We start from the raw sequence: 22032 nt of genomic DNA, 5'->3' as shown, positions 1-22032 counted from the left end.
ACTCTTCTTGTCACTGTTTCTATCTTAATGGTTCCTGTTGCATTTAGATAATACATAAAAAATGTTTTTGAGTTAAATAGTCAATTAATATGATGAGCACCTACTATGCGCACAGCACTTTGGAGATACAAAAAGGTATTTTCACAGACTCTTCTCTAAAATATCTCATAATATTACAGAATGAAAATGACTTTAATACATAAAACAGTAATATATGAATACTCAATGAAGAATGTAATGAAGTAAAGTGCTGAACAAAAACATAATGAAGTAAGATGCTAAAGTTGAAGGGATTGTACAAGTTAAGAAGGAGGTGAAGTAAATATTTATTGAGAACCCCCTTACATTTTAGGTATTACAAAGTGATCATATAATTTATCCCCACAGAAGAAGATAGGTGTTATACCAACTACAAATGAAGAAAGAAGCTCAACAAAGTTAAATATCTTGACAAAAGAAAGAGAAATAACTTGAGACAAACCTAACAACTGAGCCTGTCTCCAACCCCATAAAAAACTAAAATGTGATTTTCAAAGTGAAGAAAAATGAGACCCAGAACTTAAGTAACTAACTCCAAGCCCCAAAGTTAGCAGAGAGGATCTAAGATTCAAACTCAGATTTATTTGACTGCAGAGCTAGAGCTATTAATTAAAAAATTATATATTGAACTCAGCTCTTATTGTAAATATTATTTTCCATTCTGCTACTCTATCTTGCTAAGACAACTAAAGAGTTCTATAAATAGGAAGCAAAGTGATTGAATTAATAGAGAATGTTTCATGTTATTATTATTATTTTTTTTAACTAAAGTAGAGGCATGGGTCAGAAGTACTTTTACAGAAATTTTTTGAATTTTTGTAGGTCAGTGTGCATCAGTGGAAAAAAATGGGATATTACCTATAAGTAAAGACTATCAGGTATTGCTACCAGCTCTTTGCTTTTCTCTGAAAATGGGATGAGCCTAAAGTTAATCTTTATTTAATATACAAAATGAACGCAGTGCTACCATTGAAATAAAATTCTTTTTTGAATTATGGCTCAGATGGTAATTAGACCAAACTCTTAATAATCTTGATATTTCACTAGTAGTTTCAAGGGACTCAGGAGCCCAATTACGTTCAACAGAAGGTTCAGGGACAATCTGTTCTTCGCTAAACTGAATCATGCAAATATAAAAGTTACTTAATCTTCAGTGTAAAGAAAATCCTACTTAGTAAATGAAATATAAATGAGTTTGAAATATTTTTACCTATCTGAATTAATGACAGTAAGCATCTAACATTTATTGAGTAATTAATACTATGTGTTATTTACCACATACTTGGCAATGTGTTAAGTAATTTACATTCACTCTCATGTAATCCTTACGATAGTCAAATGAAGTATGTATTTTTTTTTCATTTAGTAAGGAGAAAACCAGTATTTAGAAGAATTAAATAATTTGTCCAAGGTCACAGAGTAACAGATCAGGGTTTTTTTGTTTTGTTTTTTGTTTTTGTTGTTGTTGTTGTTTTAAGATAGGGAATTTAAATGCAGCAAGTTTGCTTACTGAAACCTAACAGAGAATCTGGGAGAATTCAGTGATGGCGTGAAATCTATTGATACTGTAGGAAAAGCACCCTTAGGACTAAAATGTAGGAGAGATTTAAGGAAACAGGATAAACACTTCAAGCAGACATTTGTTTCTTTCAAAGATCAACAAAAATAATAGTGTGAAGTGCTGAGAAAATATAATGAAGAACATAAATGTTTAAGGCTTAAGATTAAAAAGAAAAATAAAACGCATAAAGATCACTACACAGAAGAAATTGAAGGTTGTAGATTAAACAAAATTCAAAATTAAGAGGAATAAAAAATTAGCAGTATGACCAGGATTACCTTTAAACTATCAATAGTATTTCTTGATACAAAAGTTAGAATTCACAGAAATTTAAAAGGAAGAAATCAAAGGCCACAGAGGGCTTAAGGCATTATACCCAAGAAAGTACTTTAGCATTGGAGTTTGAAGTCCCTGGTGACAGGTGATTTTTAAATTAGTATATGATATTGTGTTCAAATGTGCATCTTCACTATGGGATAGCTCAACGGTTTTATCCACAGTATGGGTATTATCCAAAGTAGGCAGAAGTGGGAAGTTTTTTTAGTCTTTTTAAAGGAAAAAGTGTGTTTGTCCTTGCAATTCATCTTGAAGTCAAGGATATGGTCTTGGACAAGAAACTATTCTTGTCTTTTGCAAGCCTACTTCAGTGTATGTCTGCTGCAAAGGATTGCATTAACTTAGCTCTTGGTCCCCAGGGTTAATAGTAGGGCTTGACTCTCCATAAAGACGGTTAACCACAAATGTCTTGTCAGAAGTGCTTAGGACAGCACATGCCTTCTGGAATGTTTTGCATGTTTTCCCTTTCCTATAATGGTGGTGTCCTGTATATCATTCTTTTATTCCTTACAAAGTGCTTTTATTTGAGATGAGCAGGCCTGATATTTTCTTTTTTAGGCAGGTACTTTAAGGCTTGTGCCACAGAAACACACTTCTGGGAGTGCAAACTGCTTGAAAATGTGGTGCTATGTGACGCTCATAACGGACCTGGCTTCTCATGCTGAATAATTCTGTGGGAAGAGAGAGCTTTTTCTTTAACATCTCACATTTCCACTTCTCAGAATTATTTCTCTCTCCCACTCTTTATTACTTCTCTCATTCTTGCTTGTGCTATCATCTTTGCCTTTTCTCCAGTGAACTAGTTGTATAGATGTATATTTTCCCCCTACGCTGTTAGGTTTTTAGGATTTAGCTCAGGAGATATCCAAATCTCTGGCATGTAATCTCTGCAGACCTTTTAGCAATACTTGGTTTTGATGTTTATCATCTATTTATTAACACATTCAAGATAACTGATGAAAATTTCTGAGAAAAAAAATTAAAGATAATTCAAAAGGCAAATGATGCAGTGCAGCAATAATAATCATTAAAAAAAAGCAGGATCAAGGGGCGCCTGGGTGGCTCAGTGGGTTAAAGCCTCTGCCCTTTGGCTCAGGTTGTGATCTCGGGGTCCTGGGATCAAGCCCCGTGTCGGGCTCTTTGCTCAGCAGGGAGCCTGCTTCCTCCCCTCTGCTCTGCCTGCCTCTCTGCCTACTTGTGATCTCTCTCTCTCTCAAATAAATAAATAAATAAATAAAATTAAAAACAAAAACAAAAACAAAAACCCAGGATCTACCACAACTAAGGTAACTTGAGCGTAAATCCATGTGCTAGACTAATTAAGGAAGAAAACTTGTCAAATGTAAAATTGGTATTTTGGGGGGTACATACTGATATTCTATACTACATTTTTTTAGTTCTAAGAGATGCATATATGTAAATGTCATGGGAGGAAACATATATCCTATATAAACCTGAGGAAGCCAAAGAATTTGAACGTGAGTGATCGGATGGACAGACAAAACAAGAGAAAAAGAAATTTGATGAATTCCAGAAAACTAAAACCCACTGTATTATATGTACATATACAATACATATGTGATAGGTATCTCTAAAATGAAGTTCTACTGTCTATAAGGCCGTGTGCCTCATAGGCCTCTGCAAAGTCTGAGCCGAACGCATGGCAGGTGCTCAAAGACTTGTTTAACTGAGTTAAAAATCATTTGGCAAATGAGTTAGCTACTTGATATTAGCCTTTAAATATCCATTAACCAATGAAGTCGTTTATTAGTTAAAAATAAAAACATTCACATTAGTATAATGATATTACCTATAAGGATAGCCGTGGTATTTGGAACGAAATATTGAAAGTAGAAAACTGAAGAAGAAGACCACCAGGCCTAATCCCACTAGGCAAATTACTAGAAAGAGACAGAAAATGCCATTAATGTCTAGACACATGGAACCAAAATGCGTATGTTTTTTAAATGCATTCGATTAATAACAGTATACTTACAGTTTAATAGTTCATGGCACATACAGGCACAACAAACCAGATAATCCAAAATACAATGTATTCATTATTTTCCACATTCTTCTCAATGAAAATGTACTATTTGGGGTATGAAAACAACAAAAGTGACTGATCTAAGTCTTCTGGTGCTTTTCTTCTCTTACAGAGTTCCTATAAGTACTAAAATGCCTCAAGGATCAAAACAAAACAAAATATGTGATAAACCACAAACAAGATTATCAGCCCCTGCCTTATAAAGCATTGGCTATATTAGCATAGACATTTGCATTGTTAGAATACTAAACAGAATTTTATTCTTTTCAGATGCCATGCAATATTTACTAAGAAATGTCATTTTAGATTATTGGCTAGATTATTGTTTGGGTAAAAGTCTGTTACTTAGAAATAGTCATCCTAGTGTACAAAAAGCTGGAATAAAGCCTTCAGGAGTAAAGTAGTAGGGATTCTGGAGAGCCCAAAGTGGGGGGAAATCCCCCCACAGAGTAGATACTTTTGTCAAAATGCTATTATTTCTTTTAACAAACGAAGAAACTTTTAACAAATGGCATATTAGAGTAGAATGTGCTGTGGTCTAGGTTTTCAGTATCCCTGTATCCCAGGCAAGTTAACAAGAGTGAAAATACTTTTTGTCTTCTTTTCCTTTTTGTTATGGTTAGGAAGATTTTACTCTAAAGTCAAAGAGTAATAAATATTTGTAATACAAAACAATGGAAATATGTATGCAAATATATAGAGTATTTAAACAAGATTTATTACTATTAGTAAAATACATGCTTGTAAAATTAAAATGCTTAAAAATCTGAGCCAATTAAATGCAGGTCTGTTTGGGATAAAGAAAAACATGAATTTAAAGAAATTGAAATGGACAAATTTATGCCATAAATAAGTAGAAAATAGAGTTAATTCTTAAGAAAAATCTAAGCATTTAAGAATAAAACACTTGCACGATACTTGTATCCTTTCATTAGTTTCAGAGAATTCTTATAAAAATACTGAAAATATTTGAAATAATTAAAGAAATGAAACACACTAAGGTACAGAACACAAGGAAGAGTTAGCAGTTCAATATGCTTCCATAATGATGAAAGACATTAAAAAAAAAAATCCTTCTAGCAGGTCTGAGACCAGGTTTAATTACAATCCTGGAAATCAAGGAGTGGATAACTTATGACACTGTCAAAAAATGGTCTAGAAATCTGTCAGTTTTCTTTCAACAGTGTAGGATTATCATTCTTTCAGTTTCGAGTATAAATTGCTGAAAGTCCCAAGAGCTTAACAACATTCAACTGTAGCCTCTGTGACATTCCATTTCAGACAAAGTTCATGCAGTTGAACTTCAAATTAATACTGGCCGAAAATAAAGTAAAAAAGTAGGTTGCTAAATATCCCCAAATGAAGAACACCTTTTTAAAAACATGTAAACTATCCAAGTGTGACAGACACCGGGCACTAGATACAACAATAACAGCATCACTTCTTACAACAATCTTACTAAACCTAGAACTGATTACCTCATGCTTTATTTTACACCTTACCACATCTGGTATTTTTATCAAACACTCATTCTTTCCTTTCTTGTTTTAAATTTTCAGAAGCTTTTAGTTGCTTTGCCACTTTGGTTGTGCTCAGTGGGAAATGAAGCTCAAAGTACATGATCAAGTAAAACAATATATTTACTTGATGCTGTGCAGTGGAACAAAACAGGGCTACTCAAGTCCTTGTATATAGGGAGGGGAGCAGTGGAACTGAGTGAGTAGTAGTGAGGAGTTAGTAATTACTGAATGAACCACTGCAGCCCATATAAGGTAACATACTTGTAAGAAAATGCTATGATACAGAATCATTCTGATCTGAGAAATAATAATCATAATAGTTGTATTAAAAATCAAAAAGGAGTAACTGTAAAATATATTTCCCATGTCTCCTTCTTTCTCTCACACTACACATGAATAAATAATTTGACAATGCTGAGTGTTGGAGTGATATGTAGGGAAATATCTACCAAGAGGGAAGCTGGAAGTAGTGATTTTATAAACTCAGTATCACAGATGTTATAAGATAAAAAATTTGTGTATTTATTACTATTACTTAGCTTAATAAGATAGGATATATAATAAATAATCACATAAGAAATGTCTTCATTAACATTGTCAATTCCAAGAACATTAGATTGTTTGTTCAAAAGATGTATCATAAAATGATATTCTGCACAATGCTTAACTAAAAGTAATACATTAGATTGTTTTGTAGTTTCTTTACAATGGTGTATAGATACCATCATGGGAAAACAAAGGACAGACTAAACTGTATACTATAATCAAAATATTTTAACACTTAAGACAACTATTTAGAAATCATTATGATTTATTTATATGCATGTCACCATAGCTAATACCTCCAAGAAGAAAATAAGTCTGGATTTTTATTTTATTTTATTTTATTTTTTAAAGATTTTATTTATTTGACAGAGAGATCAGAAGTAGGCAGAGGCAGGCAGAGAAAGGGGAAGCAGGCTCCCTGCTGAGCTGAGAGCCTGATGCGGGTCTTGATTCCAGGACCCTGAGAACATGACCTGAGCCGAAGGCAGAGGCTTAACCCACTGAGCCACCCAGGCGCCCCTGGATTTTTATTTTAAACTTCTTAATAAATTGTCTTTCTCAGATACCTGTGCTGCTCACACATAAATTCTAAGTTTAAAAAGTTTCCAGAAATGCTAAGCATACTGGGAAAAATTTTAATTATGGGTTTAATTATAAAATTACATAGGAACTTGATAATTAAAAAAAAAAAAAATGTTTGTGGCAGGAAATTTAAGGTCCTGTCTTCATTCCTAACCTGTGCTCCTAAGGGTAGATTATTCTCCCATGTTCTTCCCTTGTCTTGTCAAAATCTAATACTTCATACAAATGAATTTTTTTTTCTACAACCCCCCTGAAAGGAATAGTTCCATCAAAGGATAAAACGTGGATAACTTGCTTAGAAACACAATGCTTAGAAAACACAAGGCGCCTGGGTGGCTCAGTCCCTTAAACATCTACCTTTGGCTCAGGTCATGACGCTGGAGTCCCAGCATGGAGTCCCACATCGGTCTTCTCCCCCACTCAGGGGTGGGGAGTCTACTGCTCCTTCTGACCCTTCCTGCTCTGGTGCTTTCTCTCTCTCAAATAAATAAAATCTTAAAAAGAAATCTTAAATCTTTCTAAAAGAAATCTTAAAATCTTAAAAAAAAAAAACCATAATGCTGGAAATCTGTGGACTTGTAAATCTTGGAATACCACTGGAAAAGTCATAGGGCCTGGAAAAGGCATGATCAAAACATAACTTTTTAAATGTTGATTAAAAGAAATTTGAAAGTAATCGGAAGGTATTCTATTTCAGTGTTTTGTACACTGAAAACTGTGAGTCCTTGAAATACCTGATTGTTGTAGAATAAGGAACACAGCATTTGCCAATAAAATCTCTGAAGACTCTGACCACAGAATTGTGTGTCTCCCTGTAGTGTGGACGTTACTATGGAGAATACAGCTTCAGTAGACACAGGTCAGAGCAGCCCTGACAAGGGCTGACAGCTTGCCTTTATGTGCAATTCCACCGAAAATCACCCAATCCCATTTTGGAAGAAATAGATTTTAAGTATTTGTACACCCACATCCAAGAACTAGAAAAAAGTAAAACAAACTCCAACCTTTCTCATATCAGAACATTTCTTTAGAAATTTATTAAGGACTTTTATATATTTCCCATTTTACTTAAATGAATCTTAAGATTAAAACAAAACTATAAAAATAGCAACACACACTTACTCCGTCTTTTTCCAACATCTCCCTTGGATGTTGCCGCTTCATTTAGAAGAACCATCCCCATGGTGATAGCAGCATCTATAGTAGTTGTCAAGGAAACAGCAGAAATACATGCAAATAAAATCTATTAATTTTTCTGGATCTGAACACCATGTGTTCTGTTCCAGAATGGGAATGTTACAACTGCACACGGGACTAGATATGATTTAACTCTCTCCACCTAACACAAAATGACCATTCTTCGTGTGTTTGACTATGGATTTTAAAAAATAAGTAACTTGAAACTGAGATTTTGAGGGTCTAACTCTAAATGTTAAGTTCCAGGACTCATTTTCTTAGCATTTAGGAATTAAATGGATTTCCAAAATCAGTTACACCATTTCACATTATTATTTTTTTTTTAAGATTTTATTTATTTATTTGAAAGACAGAGATCACAAGTAGGCAGAGAGACAGGCAGAGAGGTGAGGGGGGGGAAGCAGGCTCCCCGCCGAGCAGAGAGCCCAATTCGGGGCTCGATCCCAGGACCCTGGGATCATGACCTGAGCTGAAGGCAGAGGCTTTAACCCGCCGCTGAGCCACCCAGGTGCCCCACCATTTCATATTATTGATGGAAGCTATGTACTAGTTATAGTCACAGGGACAAATTTCATCGGCAATCAGAGAAAATCAAAATATATTTACTATGATTTTTTCCCCAGGGCTTGTGTGCATAGCATTCCTTTTCTTGGCTTCCATTTCATGTGTTGTTTCATAGATTACCTTGTTTAAAGAAATATTTATTAAGGTCCAGTACTGTGTCATGTGGAAGTTTTTGTTACAAATTACAAGTCTTACAAAAGCAACAAACACATTGTGATAAAATGCTCTCACAAATTTAGCAGGATCTTAATTTAGTTAAATTGACATTTTAAGAATAAACACAAAAATTCTGTAATGTCTGCTTACAGCAGGATGAATATATTCATACCACACTGAAAGATGCCAGAGATTTGAAAATGATAGGAGATTTCACTTTTTTTTTTTTTAAAGATTTTATTTATTTATTTGACAGAGAGATCACAAGTAAGCTGAGAGGCAGGCAGAGAGAGAGGGGGGAAGCAGGCTCCCTGCTGAGCAGAGAGCCTGATGCGGGGCTTGATCCTAGGACCCTGGGATCATGACCTGAGCCAAAGGCAGAGGCTTAACCCACTGAGCCACCCAGGTGCCCCGAGATTTCACTTTTTTAAGAACATTCTTGGTCATGTTATTAAAACAGGTTTGACAAGGACTAATGTTAAGACTCATCAACTCTGTAAATATATTTATTATGTATTCTGCCCAAATGACTGATGGGTTGAAAAATAATGGGTTGAGAAAACTAAAGAAATTCTAGGCCAGAAATTCATTAATTTGTTCAACTCTACTATGGTCTCCTTGTATTCATTTCTACTGCTATGTATGTACAACCAGCATCAGTAAGTCTGCTGTACAGGATACACCTAAGTGTCTTCTTCTCCAAACATTGAAAGCTCAACGAATATTATTTGGCTATGTCTATATAATTAAGTGGAGTAGGTCAGGGAAAATTCTGCAGGTAAATATTTCCACTATATTTTCATAACCATCATATCAAAGTATTGGTTAATAATTATAAAATAATTTCTTTCATGACCATATTGTCCAACTTCTAAAAACAATAAATACCTGACTTCTCCAGTTAGGTATTTATGCTTATAATAACCTCTCTCTATATATGAGTGGTTTTCAATCTATTCTATTTAGCAATCCTTTATGGAATTCTTACTGGAGAAAACCAACCAACCAACCAACCTTGATTTGAAGCCTAACGCATACAAGAGAAAAGCCACTATCAGCACTATGTAACACCAGCCCCCCCACTTCCCATTCTCAAACCAAGCCCAAAACACATATATATCTTACACTACCACTGAACTTTTAGGGAACCATGACACATAGTTTGAGAACCATTGAAATTTTGGTAATTATTTGAGTTCCTTGAGTTTCAATCATGTTGTGATAGCCTGAAAAAGGTAAGGTAAGACAACGAATATTTCATTTTATGGTATGGTAGTCTGTGGACTGAAAGGATTCATTCTTAACATGTTTTAGACAATCCACTGATAAAAATTCCCTTGACCCTAGAGTCCTAGGACTATGCTAATTATAAAGTTATGGGGAAAAAAATTAAAAGCTCCTATCACTCAAACTGCTCATACGTAGGGAATTTCTATTGCTTAGCTTATTGGAGCAAACTACTGTGACTGTATAGATCCTTAATAAAGAGTTAAATTAGGTTTCCGTTTCATTCTTCTCTGGTTACATCTGGCCAAAATTTAGTAATAACAAAGTTAAAACCATCAAATCAATAAATAGTACTTAATAATAGTTTATTGGGAGTGCAAGAACAATTTTTAAACTAGGGTTCCCCAAATTCAAGGACTAATATAATCCTCAGGGACATGAAGTCACTGAATGGCTTATAAAGTAAAAATGAAGAAGTTACTGACTTTTATAGTGATTGGTTATTATAGTGGGGATTTCCAGATAGCAGGGGATTGGTTACGAGTGATTATCTCTCATGCCATTTTTAGGAAGATGACAAGTTTCTTTTATAATTATCAGAGGCATTTGTAAGAACTGTCGCAAGTTAATTTCACTTATATTTTTGAAAAGGGCTAAATTTAGTCGTGTTTATGTGGCTTAAATGATTTTGTCTGCTAAGGGAATTCTTAAGTCTGAGTTCTACTTTGTAATTCACCTTAACATTCTTTATTACATTCAGGTACAAATTTGAATCTACACAGTTAAATATACACATTTGATCTGAAAATTCACACAGGATGCCAGATCATTTTAACTCCAACAAAATACTTTTTGCAAATATTCAAAACATAAATGACATTTAAAATGATTTTATGTAGATATTATAAGTAAAATAAGTATCACTACAAATGCTTCTGAAATTCCACTAATAAAATCATGGGCAAATGTGACTATTTCTATTTCTGGGGAATAAGTTTTACAAAATTAAATGCTTAAAAATTTTAATAAAAGTATAGCCATATATAAAAATATATTCAGGATAAAATTTTACACATAAACATTCATTTGCACATATATATGTATGTTATAAACATACCTATACACAGATATAATGTCGAGAAAAAGTATTCTTTATTCGGCAAAAGAATATTGGATATTAACTGTGGTTACACAAGTAAAACCAATCCCCATTAAAAGCTCTTCATACCATTTTTTACTGCTTTTCCTCTGCAAAGAGTTAAGCTACAATGTGAAAACTGCATGAGTAATATGCTTCTTGTTGGACTTGTTTTTGAATAATCAAATTCAATTTGTGACAGAATTATAGGATTTTCTTAAGCATATACCACATTTTATTGCTTTATATTACTGATGCACAATTGTTCCCAAATGTTTGCTATTATAAATATTCCTACAAGGTTATCTGTTTACATGTGCAATATTTTCCATAAGATCTACACTTACAGGTAGAGTTTTTTTAAGAGGCGGCATGTGTATTTTCAAGTTTACTAAGGTACAGTCACACTGTATTTTTCTTGTATTTCATCAATAGTTTTGCTGAACTATTGCTTTTACCAAACTGATGGATGACCATCTGTAATAATAGTCTGAGCATCCTTTGATAAGTTGATTCCTCTCTTTGTTTAACCTTCTGTATATTGCTCTTTTTTTTCCCCATTTCCCCATAACTCTCTTACCCATATTTGTATTTTTCTTAAGTTAATTTGTATGGTGCTTTCTTTTTCTGGACATGATTTGGTTGAAGTGTTACATTTGGATTCTTCCTTTATGTGTTGTTTTATATGTTTGTATGTATATATTTAATCTAATAGCCAACATTTATTTACCTCAACTATGTGCAGGCAACTGAGCTAAGCACTGTGCATGGATTTCTCTCATTAAGCCTTCTAACGGTGCTGTGAGGTGGGTACTGTTTTAGTTCTTACTTACAAATTGGGATAATGAAAATTAGAGACTAATAACTGGCACAAGGTGTTAAGTAGTATGAGAGCCAGAATTCAGACCAAGGCTGTCTGAGCCAATGCCCATTTGCTCTTAACTACAATGCGATAGACGTCTTCTCTCCTTTTTTAATTATTAAAACCTTAGTATGTTTGACATACGACATTGTGTAAGTTTAAGAGGTACAATGTATTAATTTGATATATATTTTAATTCGATTGCCATTGTAGTGATAATCATCACCTATATTAAATAATTACCCTTTTGAAATAATTAAGGTCTAAACTAAGCAAATTTGATTACAGTACAACACTGTTGTCTATATTCATTTCACTGTGCATTAATTCTCTATGGTTTATTTACTACCCATTATTAACTTCATACTCTTCACTGTCTTAGCACCCTTCCTTCCTCTTGTGGTAACCACCATTTTACTGTTTTGACAAGTTTGGCTTTTTAAAATTCCACGTATATCATACAGTAGTTGCTTTTCTTTGATCTCACTTAGCATAATGTGCTCAAATTCCATCCCTGTTGTTGCAAACAGCAAGATATCCTACTTTTTTGTAGCTGAACAATATTTGTGTATCAACTTTTTTTAACCATTCATCTATCAAGAGACACTTAGGTTGCATCCATATCTGGCTATTCTAAATAATGCTGCAGTAAACACAGGGGTTCATGTATCTATCTAAAGTAGTGGTTTTGGACACATATCCAGAAGTGCAACTGCTGAATTGTATGGTGGCTTTATTTTTAATTTTTTGAGGAAACTCCATATTGTTTTTTCATAGTGGCCACACCAATTTACATTCCCATCAACAGAGCACAAGGGTTCTCTTTTCTCTATAGCCTTGCCAATATTTATTTATCTTTTTGATAACAGGCTTAAATTAGAGTGAGGTGGTATCTCCTGGTGATGCTGATCTGCATTTCCCTGATGACTGGTGATGCTGAGCATCTTTTAATATATCTGTTGGCATTTGCACATCTTCTTTGGAAAAATGGCTGTTGAGTTCCTCTGCCCATTTTTTAATCAGGTTGCTTTTTGTAATTGAGTTGTAGGAGTTCTTAATATATTTGGATATGAACCCCTTATTTGATATGTGGGGTTTGCAAAAACTTTCTTGCATTCTGTAGGCTGCCTTTCCTTGTTGTTTCTTTGGCTTTGCAGAGCCTTTAAATTTGGTGTAGTTCCCCCCCACTTTTTTTTTCTTGTGTTGTGTTTTTGGTGACATATCCAAAAAAATCATTGCCATCAAGACTGCTGTCAATGAACTTCTTCCCTTTGTTTTCTCCTATGAGTTTTATAGTACCAGATCTTACGTTTAATTCATTTTGGTTTACTTTTGTGGGTGGCACAAAGATAGGGGTCCAATTTCATTGTTCTGCATGTGCAAAAGAGACATGTGTTGAAGAGACTGTATTTTCCTGAATGTTCTTGGGTTCCTTGTCAAATATTAATAGATTGTATATGCCAAAGTTTAATTTTGGGCTCTCTATTCTATTCCCTTGGTCTCTGGGTCTGTTTTTGTGTCAGTACAACACTGCTTTTATTACTATAGCTTCGAAGAATTGTTTGAAATCTGGAAGTGTACCTCTCGTTTTGTTCTTTTACCCAAGGACTGCTTTAGCTATTTGTGGCCTTTTATGGTTCAAAACAAATTTTAGGATTGTTTCTCCTATTTCTTTTTCTTTTCTTTTTTTTATTTTTATTTTTTTTTAAGATTTTATTTATTTATTTGAAACAGAGAGAGAGAGATCACAAATATGCAGAGAGGCAGGCATAGAGAGAGAGAGGAGAAAGCAGGCTCCCCGCCGAGCAGAGAGCCCGATGCGGGCCTCGATCCCAGGACCCTGAGATCATGACCTGAGCCGAAGGCAGAAGCTTAACCCACTGAGCCACCCAGGCGCCCTCTTTTCTTTTTTTTAAAAGATATTATTTATTTATTTGATACAGAGAAAGAAAGCACAAGCAGGGGGAGCAATGGCAGGAGAGGGAAAAGCAGGCTTTCCATGGAGCAGGGAGCCCGATGTGGGGCTTGATCCCAGGACCCTGGGATGGTGACCTGAGCTGAAGGCAAGCACTTAACCAACTGAGCCACCCAGGCGCATCTCTTCTATTTCTGTAAAGAATGCCTTTACATTTTGACGAGGATTGCATTGAGTCTGTAGATGGCTTTGGGAAGTATAGACATTTTAATAATATTCTTCGGATCCATGAACATAGAATGCATTTCTATTTGTTTGTGTTTTGATTTCTTTCAGCAAAGTCTTGTAGTTTTATTGTACAGATTTTTCATTTTCTTGGTTAAATTTATTCTTAAGATTTTTAAAAATTTTGATGTTATTGTAAATTAGATTGTTTTATTTCTTTTTTAGATGTTTCATCATTAGTGTAAAATGCAGCTCTTTTCTGCAACTGGATTTTGTGTACTCCAACTTTACTGAAATTGTTGATTAGTTGCCAACAATTTTTTGGCTCAGAGTTTGGGATTCTCTTTATTGGTACTGATATAGATATATATATAAGCTCATATCATCTGCAAGTAGCAACAATATTACTTCTTCCTTTCCAATTTAGATGCCTTCTATATCTGTGTCTTGATTGCTCTAGCTAGGACTTCCAGTATAGTACTGAATGAGAGTGGTGAGAGTAGGCATCTTTGTCTTGTTGTGGATCTTAGAGAAAAAGCTCTCATTTTTTTTTTTCCATTGAATTTCAATGTTAGTGTGGCACCTGGGTGGCTCAGTCGGTTAACCATCTGCTTTCAGCTCACCTCATGATCTCAGAGTCCTGAGACTGAGCCCCACATCCGGCTCCCTGCTCAGCAGGAGTCTTTCTCCATCTGCCTCTCCCTCCCTCTTCTTCTGCTTCCTTTCTCTCTCAAATAAATAAATCTTTAAAGAAAAATACAGTGTTAGCTTTGGGTATGTTTTATATGGCTTTCATTATGCCAGGGTATGTTCTGACGTTCTGACTATATACCTAATCCGTTAAGGATTAGGTATAATCCCATTAAGGATTTTTATCATGAAAGGATGTTGTATTTTGTCAGATCTTTTTCTGCATCTATTGAGAATGAACACATGATTTTTATCTTTTGTTTTATTGATGGTATGTCCTACATTTATTGATTTGCATGTTGAACCATCCTCGAATTCTAGGATTAAACCCCACTTCATTATGGCATATAATTCTTTTTAAGTGTTCTTGAATTTGGTTTACTGATAGTTTGTTGACAAATTTTTATATTTGTAGTCACCAGGGATATTAGTCTATAGTTTTCTTTTGTTGTGCTGTCCTTATTTAGTATTAGTATCAGTGTAATGCTGGCCTCATAGAATCTGAAGTGTTCTCTACTACTTTTTTTTTTTTTTTTTTTTTTTTGGTGGAATTGGTGTTGATTCTTATTTAAGTGTTAGGTACAGTTCTCCAGTGAAGACATTTGGTTCTGGGGTTTTCTGTGTTGGGAGGTTTTTGATTACAGATAGGATATTTTTATTAATATTTGATCTGTTCATATTTTCTCTTTCTTCCTGATTCAGTGTTGGCAAGTTATGTTCCCAGGAATGTATCCATTTCTTCTAAATTATCTAAATTTTTGGCATATAATTATTCATAGAAGTCTGTTATGATCCTACATATTTCTCCCATCCAAGTACTAACCAGGCCCGACCCTGCTTAGCTTCCGAGATCAGACGAGAATCCTACGTATTTCTGAAGTAACCATTCTAATAACTCCACTTTCATTTCTGATTTTGAGTCTTTTTTTCTTGGTTTAGCTAAATGTTTGTCTATTTTGTTTCTTTTTGAAGAATCCACTCTTAGTTTTATTGGTCCATTCTATTGATTTTCTGGTCTTTATTTCATTTTTTTTCTACTTTGTACTTATTTCCTTTCTTCTGTTAACTTTGGGTTTAATTTGTTCTTTCTTTAGTTTTTTGAGGTGTAAAGTTAAGTTGTTTACTTGAGATTATAATTTCTCAATATATGCATTTATTGCTATAAACTTATGTCCCAGAACTGCTTTGGCTTTATCCCATTAGTTTGGTATATTGTATTTTCCATTTTCATTTGTTTGAAGATGTCTTTAAATTTCCTTTTTGATTTCTTTTTGACCTATTGGTTGTTTAGAGATATGTTTTTTAGTTTTCACATTCGTAGATTTCCTAGATTACCTCTTATTGATTTATAATTTTATACCATTGTGGTCCAGAAAAGATAGTTGATTTGATTACAGTCTTCTTAAATTTGCTAATATGTGTTGTGGGTCTTATCAAATCATTTATCCTGGGGAATGTTCCATGTGCACTTGACAAGAGAATGTGTTTTATGTTGTTGGATGGAATGTCCTGTGTCCATTTTTTCTAAAGTTTGGTCCAGTTCTAACATTTTCCTGTTGATGATCTATCTGGATAGGTCTATACATTGCTGACTCTAGGTTACTGAAATTGCCTACTCTTACTGCATTGTGTTCAATTTCTCTATTCAGATCTGTTAGTATTTGCTGAATATATTTTGCTCTTCTGGTATGTTTGGTGCATATATATTTACAATTATTGTATCTTCTTGATGTATTCACCCCTTTAACATTATATAATGACCTACTTTATCTCTTGCTAACATTTTTGGCTGAAGTCTATTTTGCCCAATCTAAGTATGGGTAGTTCCACTTTCTTTTGTTTTACACTTGCTTGAACTATATCCCCTTCCATTTCTTTATATTGAGCCCATGTGTGTGTTTAGAGCTGAAATGTCTCTGACAGGCAGCATATATTTGGGTCTTGCTTTTTAAAAAATTCTGTTCAGCTAGTCTGTGCCTTCTGATTGGTGATTTCAATCCATTTACATTTAGCATGAATAGTGATATCTAAGGACTTACTATCACCATCTTTTGTCTTCTGGATTTTCAATGTTTCTTTTTCCCTCTGTTTCTTTGTAAATTTGTGGTTTTCCATAGTAATTTGCTCAGTCTCCCCCCTAAATCCTCCCCCATTTTTTGTTTCCTGTATCTGGATTTTTAACTTGTGGTTATCGTGAGGCTTAGACAGAATACCTCAGATAAGTTGCTATCAGCAGGAAAACAAAAAAGAAAAACTTTCTCTTCTTGATTCACGTATAAAAGTTCTACCCTTCACTCCTCAGCTTTTTTATTTTTGATGTCACAGAACAGCTCTTTTTATGCTGTGAATTCATTAACAAACTGCAGTAGCTGTAATTATTTTTAAAGTTCTTTCCTTTAACCTTTATATTAAGTGGTTAATATACTTTTCTAATATAAAGTTACAGTTTTCTATTTCTTTCACCTTTATCAGACATTTGTGGACTTTCATTTCTTCTGTGTTTCTAATTAGCATCTTTTTATTTCAACTTGAAAAACTTTTTTCAGCATTATTTATAAGACAGATCTGGTGTCTTTCTTCAGCCTTTCTCTCTCATATTTGAAGGATAATTTTATGATATAAAGTATACTTGACTGGTAACTTTACTTTTTCAATACTTTGAGTATGTCATTCTACTCTCTCCTGGCCTATAGTGTTTCTACTGAGAAATGCATTGAGAGCTTAATGGGGGTTCCTTTCTAGGTTATTTTCCCTTTTCCTCTGGCTGCCTTTAAGATTATTTCTTTATAAATGATTTTTAACAGTTTCTTGGAGATCTTTTTGCATTGAGATAATAAGGTGCCTCCTTAACTTAGTAGACTTACAAGTCTAGTTTCTTTCCCGTGTTTAGGAAGTTCTCAGCTATTACTACTCTAAATAAACTCTGCCTCCTTCTCTCTCTCTTCTCCTTCTGGTATACAATTATTCTGATATTTGCTTATCTGATAGAGTAATAATCTTTAGGGTTTTTTTTAACTTTTAAAAATAATAGTTCCCTATTATTCCAACTGAGTCATTTCTAAATTCCTATCCCCCAACTTGCTTATTCTTTCTTCCATCTGATGTGCTCTGTTTTCTATGCTTTCTAATGTATACTTTATCTCATTTATTAAGTTTCTCAGCTCCGGAATTTGTTTCATTCTTTTTTTAAAATTTAAATCTCTTTGGGGCACCTGGGTGGCTCAATGGGTTAAAGCCTCTGCCTTCGGCTCAGGTCATGATCCCGGGTTTCTGGGATCGAGCCCTGAGTCGGGCTCTCTGCTCAGCGGGGAGCCTGCTTCTCCCTCTCTCTCTCTGCCTGCCTCTCTGCCTACTTGTGATCCCTGTCCGTCAAATAAATAAATAAAATCTTTTAAAAAAATTAAATCTCTTTGTAAAGAACCCCTTCGTTCATTAATTTTATTCCGGAGCTCACTGAATTGCCTGTTTTCTTGTAACTAATTAAATTTCTTCATTGTAATGAAGAAATTTTGAATTCTTTATCAGTTAGATTACAATATTCCATGCCTTGATTTGGTTGCTTGAGAATTATCCTTTTTGTGATGCCATATTACTGTGATTTTTCAGTATCTAATGAAATGTGCCTCTACTGTCCCATTTGAAGTAGCACGTGCCTTTCTTGTTCACTTCGTTACAGTTCAACAGGCTGGCAATTAGAAACCTTTTGTTTTCCAGAAGGTGGTGCTATAGCACAAGTTTTGGGCTTTCTTACTGGAGCTGGCTTTCATTGCTACCCTTGGGATCAGGCTTGTAAAAAGAACTATGTTTAGAAGAAAAAAAAAGGCTGGGGGCAAAGTCTGAGTAGGTATGGACTTAACACCTGGGGCTATGGGAGTGCCCTTGGGCCAGTAAGAGAATCCTCCAGTGGGGAAATCCCAGAGGTCTTTGGGCTGACCTTTGGCTGAAATCCTGGAGCCTACTGCAGGAAACACTTTACTTGTAAGACCCCTTGATGTTCTTGTCTGCCTCTCTCCATTTACTCTTCCTTTCCCCAGTCATAAGGTCCCTCCTCAGGAGCTGGGTCTTGCTGGTCTCTGCAGCCTGCACTGCCAGGCGATCTGTCCTTCACCATTTTCCTTTTCCACTTCTTCTACCAGAGATGTAGTTGCTGTTGCTTCCCACCCTCCAAACCTAATAGGTGGCAGTGTTGCCCTGGGACAGAAGGCCAACTTGGGTTTGTTTTCCTCTTTTTTTCTCTGCCCCCAAACTTGTCTGTTCTTGTCTGACTGTTTGCCAGTTTCTCCCATCAGGCTGGTTGGATCCCGAAAATACTCTATCTCCGGTCAGTGTACCAGTTTTTCACTCTCCACATTACCTTTTCTGATGGCAGCAAGTGGGTATGGGACAGGCTCACAGACTCCTTTGGATCCAGCCCTCTCTGACATCCTATTCACCCACTAGAGGGAGTACAGAGGGGTATCCTGGTGGATTGAGCTGAGGTACTTTTGTTTGGTTACAAATGTCCAATTTTGTAAATAAAAAAGACAAAAGGAACAACTCATACTGTCATGATGCTGAACTCATTCTCTTTTTTAAATTGCTTTGTTATGCATAGTTATCATTTTAATGTGGCAAATTATTTTTCCCTATGAATTTTGTGGTTGTTTCTTGCTTATGAAATTCCCTTAAATCTTAAAAACATTCTCGTTCTTAATATCTTTAAGTCAGGTAATGTCACTCTTCTGTTCAGAACAATTTAAAAGCTTTCCATGTCACTCTGAATAAACAAGATTTCAAAGTGGCCTCTAGGCCCTACATGATTTGTATCCTGATCTACAGCCTATACGTTTCTGCTCGTTTGCTCTTATTCTTGTCCTACTAGCTATTTTTCCAACAAGACCGAAATCTCTTTGCCTAGGCATCTTTGTACTTGATATTCCCCTTCTTAATGCTCTTCTCCCAAATATCCACAAAATTCACTTCCCTTTTAGTTTCTGCTCAAATGACGTCTTATCAGAAAAGCCTCCTCTAACCTCTCTCATTCCTTTTTCCTGTTTTTTCTCCGTAACATTGTTTTTGAAAGAAATTTCACAATTAAAAAAAAAAAAATTTACTTACTGTCTTTTTCCTGCCACTACAATGTTAGACCCCCAAAAAGGCAGGAAGTTTTTGCTTGTCCTCTTACTCATTGCCATACAACTTTTTGACAGATACCTTTTTTTCAGTTTCCAAATAAGGAAAATGAAGCAGAGAGGTCTGAATAACTTATGCAAAGCCACAAACTAGTAAGTGACAGTTGCCAATCAAAAAGCCATAAGAGAAATAAGGTAGGATGATATCACAAGGATAGATGAAAATGATGAGAGAAGAGCAAAGTAACAAAAGAGCTGGAAATGCAGAGAAAGATAAGAGAGTTAACAGCAACTATCTTGAGGTCATAAGGTTGGGGATTTTTGCTTTTTTTACTTACCACATCCTACTGAACAGTAATTTGCAGAATTTTTCTGTAAAGGCCTAGAAAGTACAGTTGACCTTGAAAACCACAGGTCTAAACTGCTGGGGTCCACTTGTATGCAAATTTTTTTTGTTACTCTACTACAGTATTATAAATATACTTTCTTTTTATGATTTTCTTAGTATTTTCTTTACTTGAGCTTTATTTGTAAGAAACAGTATACAGTACATATAGTATTTAAAAATACGTATGATTATTTGCTATCAGTAAGACTTCCAGTTAACAGCATGCTCTTAATTTTTGAGAAGAAAAAAATAATTAGGTGGATTTCTAAATGTGTGTGTATGTGGGGGGGGGTGTCAGCAACCCTAACACTCACACTGTTCAAGGTTCAACTATAAATTTGATAAATACAACTATATGAACTCTCTGTAAGCTGTATGACGTATGGCTACTACTTAACACTGCTGTTGTAGTGCAAAGTAATCAAGACAATACAGAAATGAATAGGTGTGCCTATGTTCCAATAGAACTTTATTTACTAAAATAGTAGACAGACTGGATTTGGAACTCATTGGTACTAGTTGTCAACTGTGTTACACAGAATCCAAGGTAGTGCAAAAGGCAGTATAAACTGTTATATCTGAGAGGAAGTTAGTTTTATTTAATTGAAAATAAATGAGAGAACTTAGTAAATACAGAGCATACAACCCCAAAATAGGATTTAAAAGCAAAGGAATGAGTATATATGGTTGTGTATAAGCACAAGGTAAAATATTCTATTTGAAAGCAGTAGGGTCAAGAAACAAGTATCTTAAGAATATTTACTGCAAACTTGAGTTTTCTAGGCTTTACCAAAAAATAAGCTGCAAACCTACTTTAAACTTGATTGTAATTAAGATTATGAACTAAAATGGCTTAAAAGAGCTAACTTTCCCTTTTCCCTCTCTTTATTTAAAGATACCTTTTTAATTTAAGGCCGTTGAGTGTTGTGAATTATTATTTAACTTAAGTTAAATATCATATCATTTTGCATATCAATGACAGAGAGTTTTGGTTAGAAAAGGGCCTACATAAGACTTACCATTTGGGAAAAAAAAATCTGTAACATAATTTTTAGGTGAAGTATTAACTTTTAGAAAGAGGTAAAAGCTAGATGATGGTCTGTCAGACTTGATGTGTAAGGCTTTCTTCACTGAGTAGAGGGTTGAATGACTCAGCACTAATCTGAGAGTTTCTATGTTCAACTCTGGATTAAACAGTTGATTTTCTGCCATTAAACTGTGAGTGTAGCCATTTTGGCTGTCTTACTGAAGAGTCCCAAGCGGTGGATGAACTACGTTTTTGAGACTTTTTCTGTTGTTCTGAGTTTCCTAATGCCTGTGCCTACACACACACACACACGTCCTAGTCTACTTCATGTATTACTTTCACTTTGTATTGAGTAATGTCATAGCAATGCACACCTGAGCTTCTCTGCTAAATCTGTCAATCAGCTTTTACTGCTTAAAAAGTCAAAATATTGACAGAATTCCACATAAAACGGAAGCTGCTATTTGTATAAATTATATGCAGCACCCAGAGGCACTGCGCATCCTACTAAACTGGTAGCAAATACATTTGTACTATATTATGATCCATTCTCAGTTGTACATGATGTTAGGTTTACTCTTGCTCCTAGGAAGAGAATGAAGACTGTCAATTGAAAGCTAAATGAGAGCAGATGTTGAAAAAAATGTTAGCATATTAAGAAGACTTACAGAGCTCTAAATCTAAAATTATCTTCAATTTGCATCCATCATTTTTTTATGTAGTATGTTTTTCCTTTGATATAACATACTAAAACATTTGCTTTCTATCACAGATTGAAAACAAATGCAAAGTGAAATAATATTCATTCATAATAAGTGGAAAACAAATGTATTTCTCATAGGAAAAGCAAATGTGACCTAAGAGAGTGTGTGTGTGTGTGTGTGTGTGTGTGTGTGTGTGT

General features: G+C 34.6%; 1 protein-coding gene across 2 annotated transcripts in view; it reads right to left on the bottom strand.

Annotated features, from left to right (window-relative positions):
• The window catches only part of LOC111144512 (tumor suppressor candidate 3), a 249406-nt gene that overhangs the window by 7201 nt on the left and 220173 nt on the right, over positions 1-22032 (bottom strand). For both annotated transcript variants that reach the window (XM_022498825.1, XM_022498824.1), the window contains exons 8-9: positions 7754-7828; positions 3747-3837 (exon numbers count right to left, since the gene is read on the bottom strand). In XM_022498825.1, coding sequence (XP_022354533.1) covers positions 3747-3837; positions 7754-7828 — 166 coding nt within the window. The remainder of the gene's footprint in view (positions 1-3746; positions 3838-7753; positions 7829-22032) is intronic.

Source organism: Enhydra lutris, unplaced genomic scaffold (genome assembly GCF_002288905.1).
Source record: "Enhydra lutris kenyoni isolate GAN:26980312 unplaced genomic scaffold, ASM228890v2 scaffoldscaffold11, whole genome shotgun sequence".
Lineage (NCBI taxonomy): Eukaryota > Metazoa > Chordata > Mammalia > Carnivora > Mustelidae > Enhydra > Enhydra lutris.
This window is presented reverse-complemented; position numbering and strand designations above follow the sequence as displayed.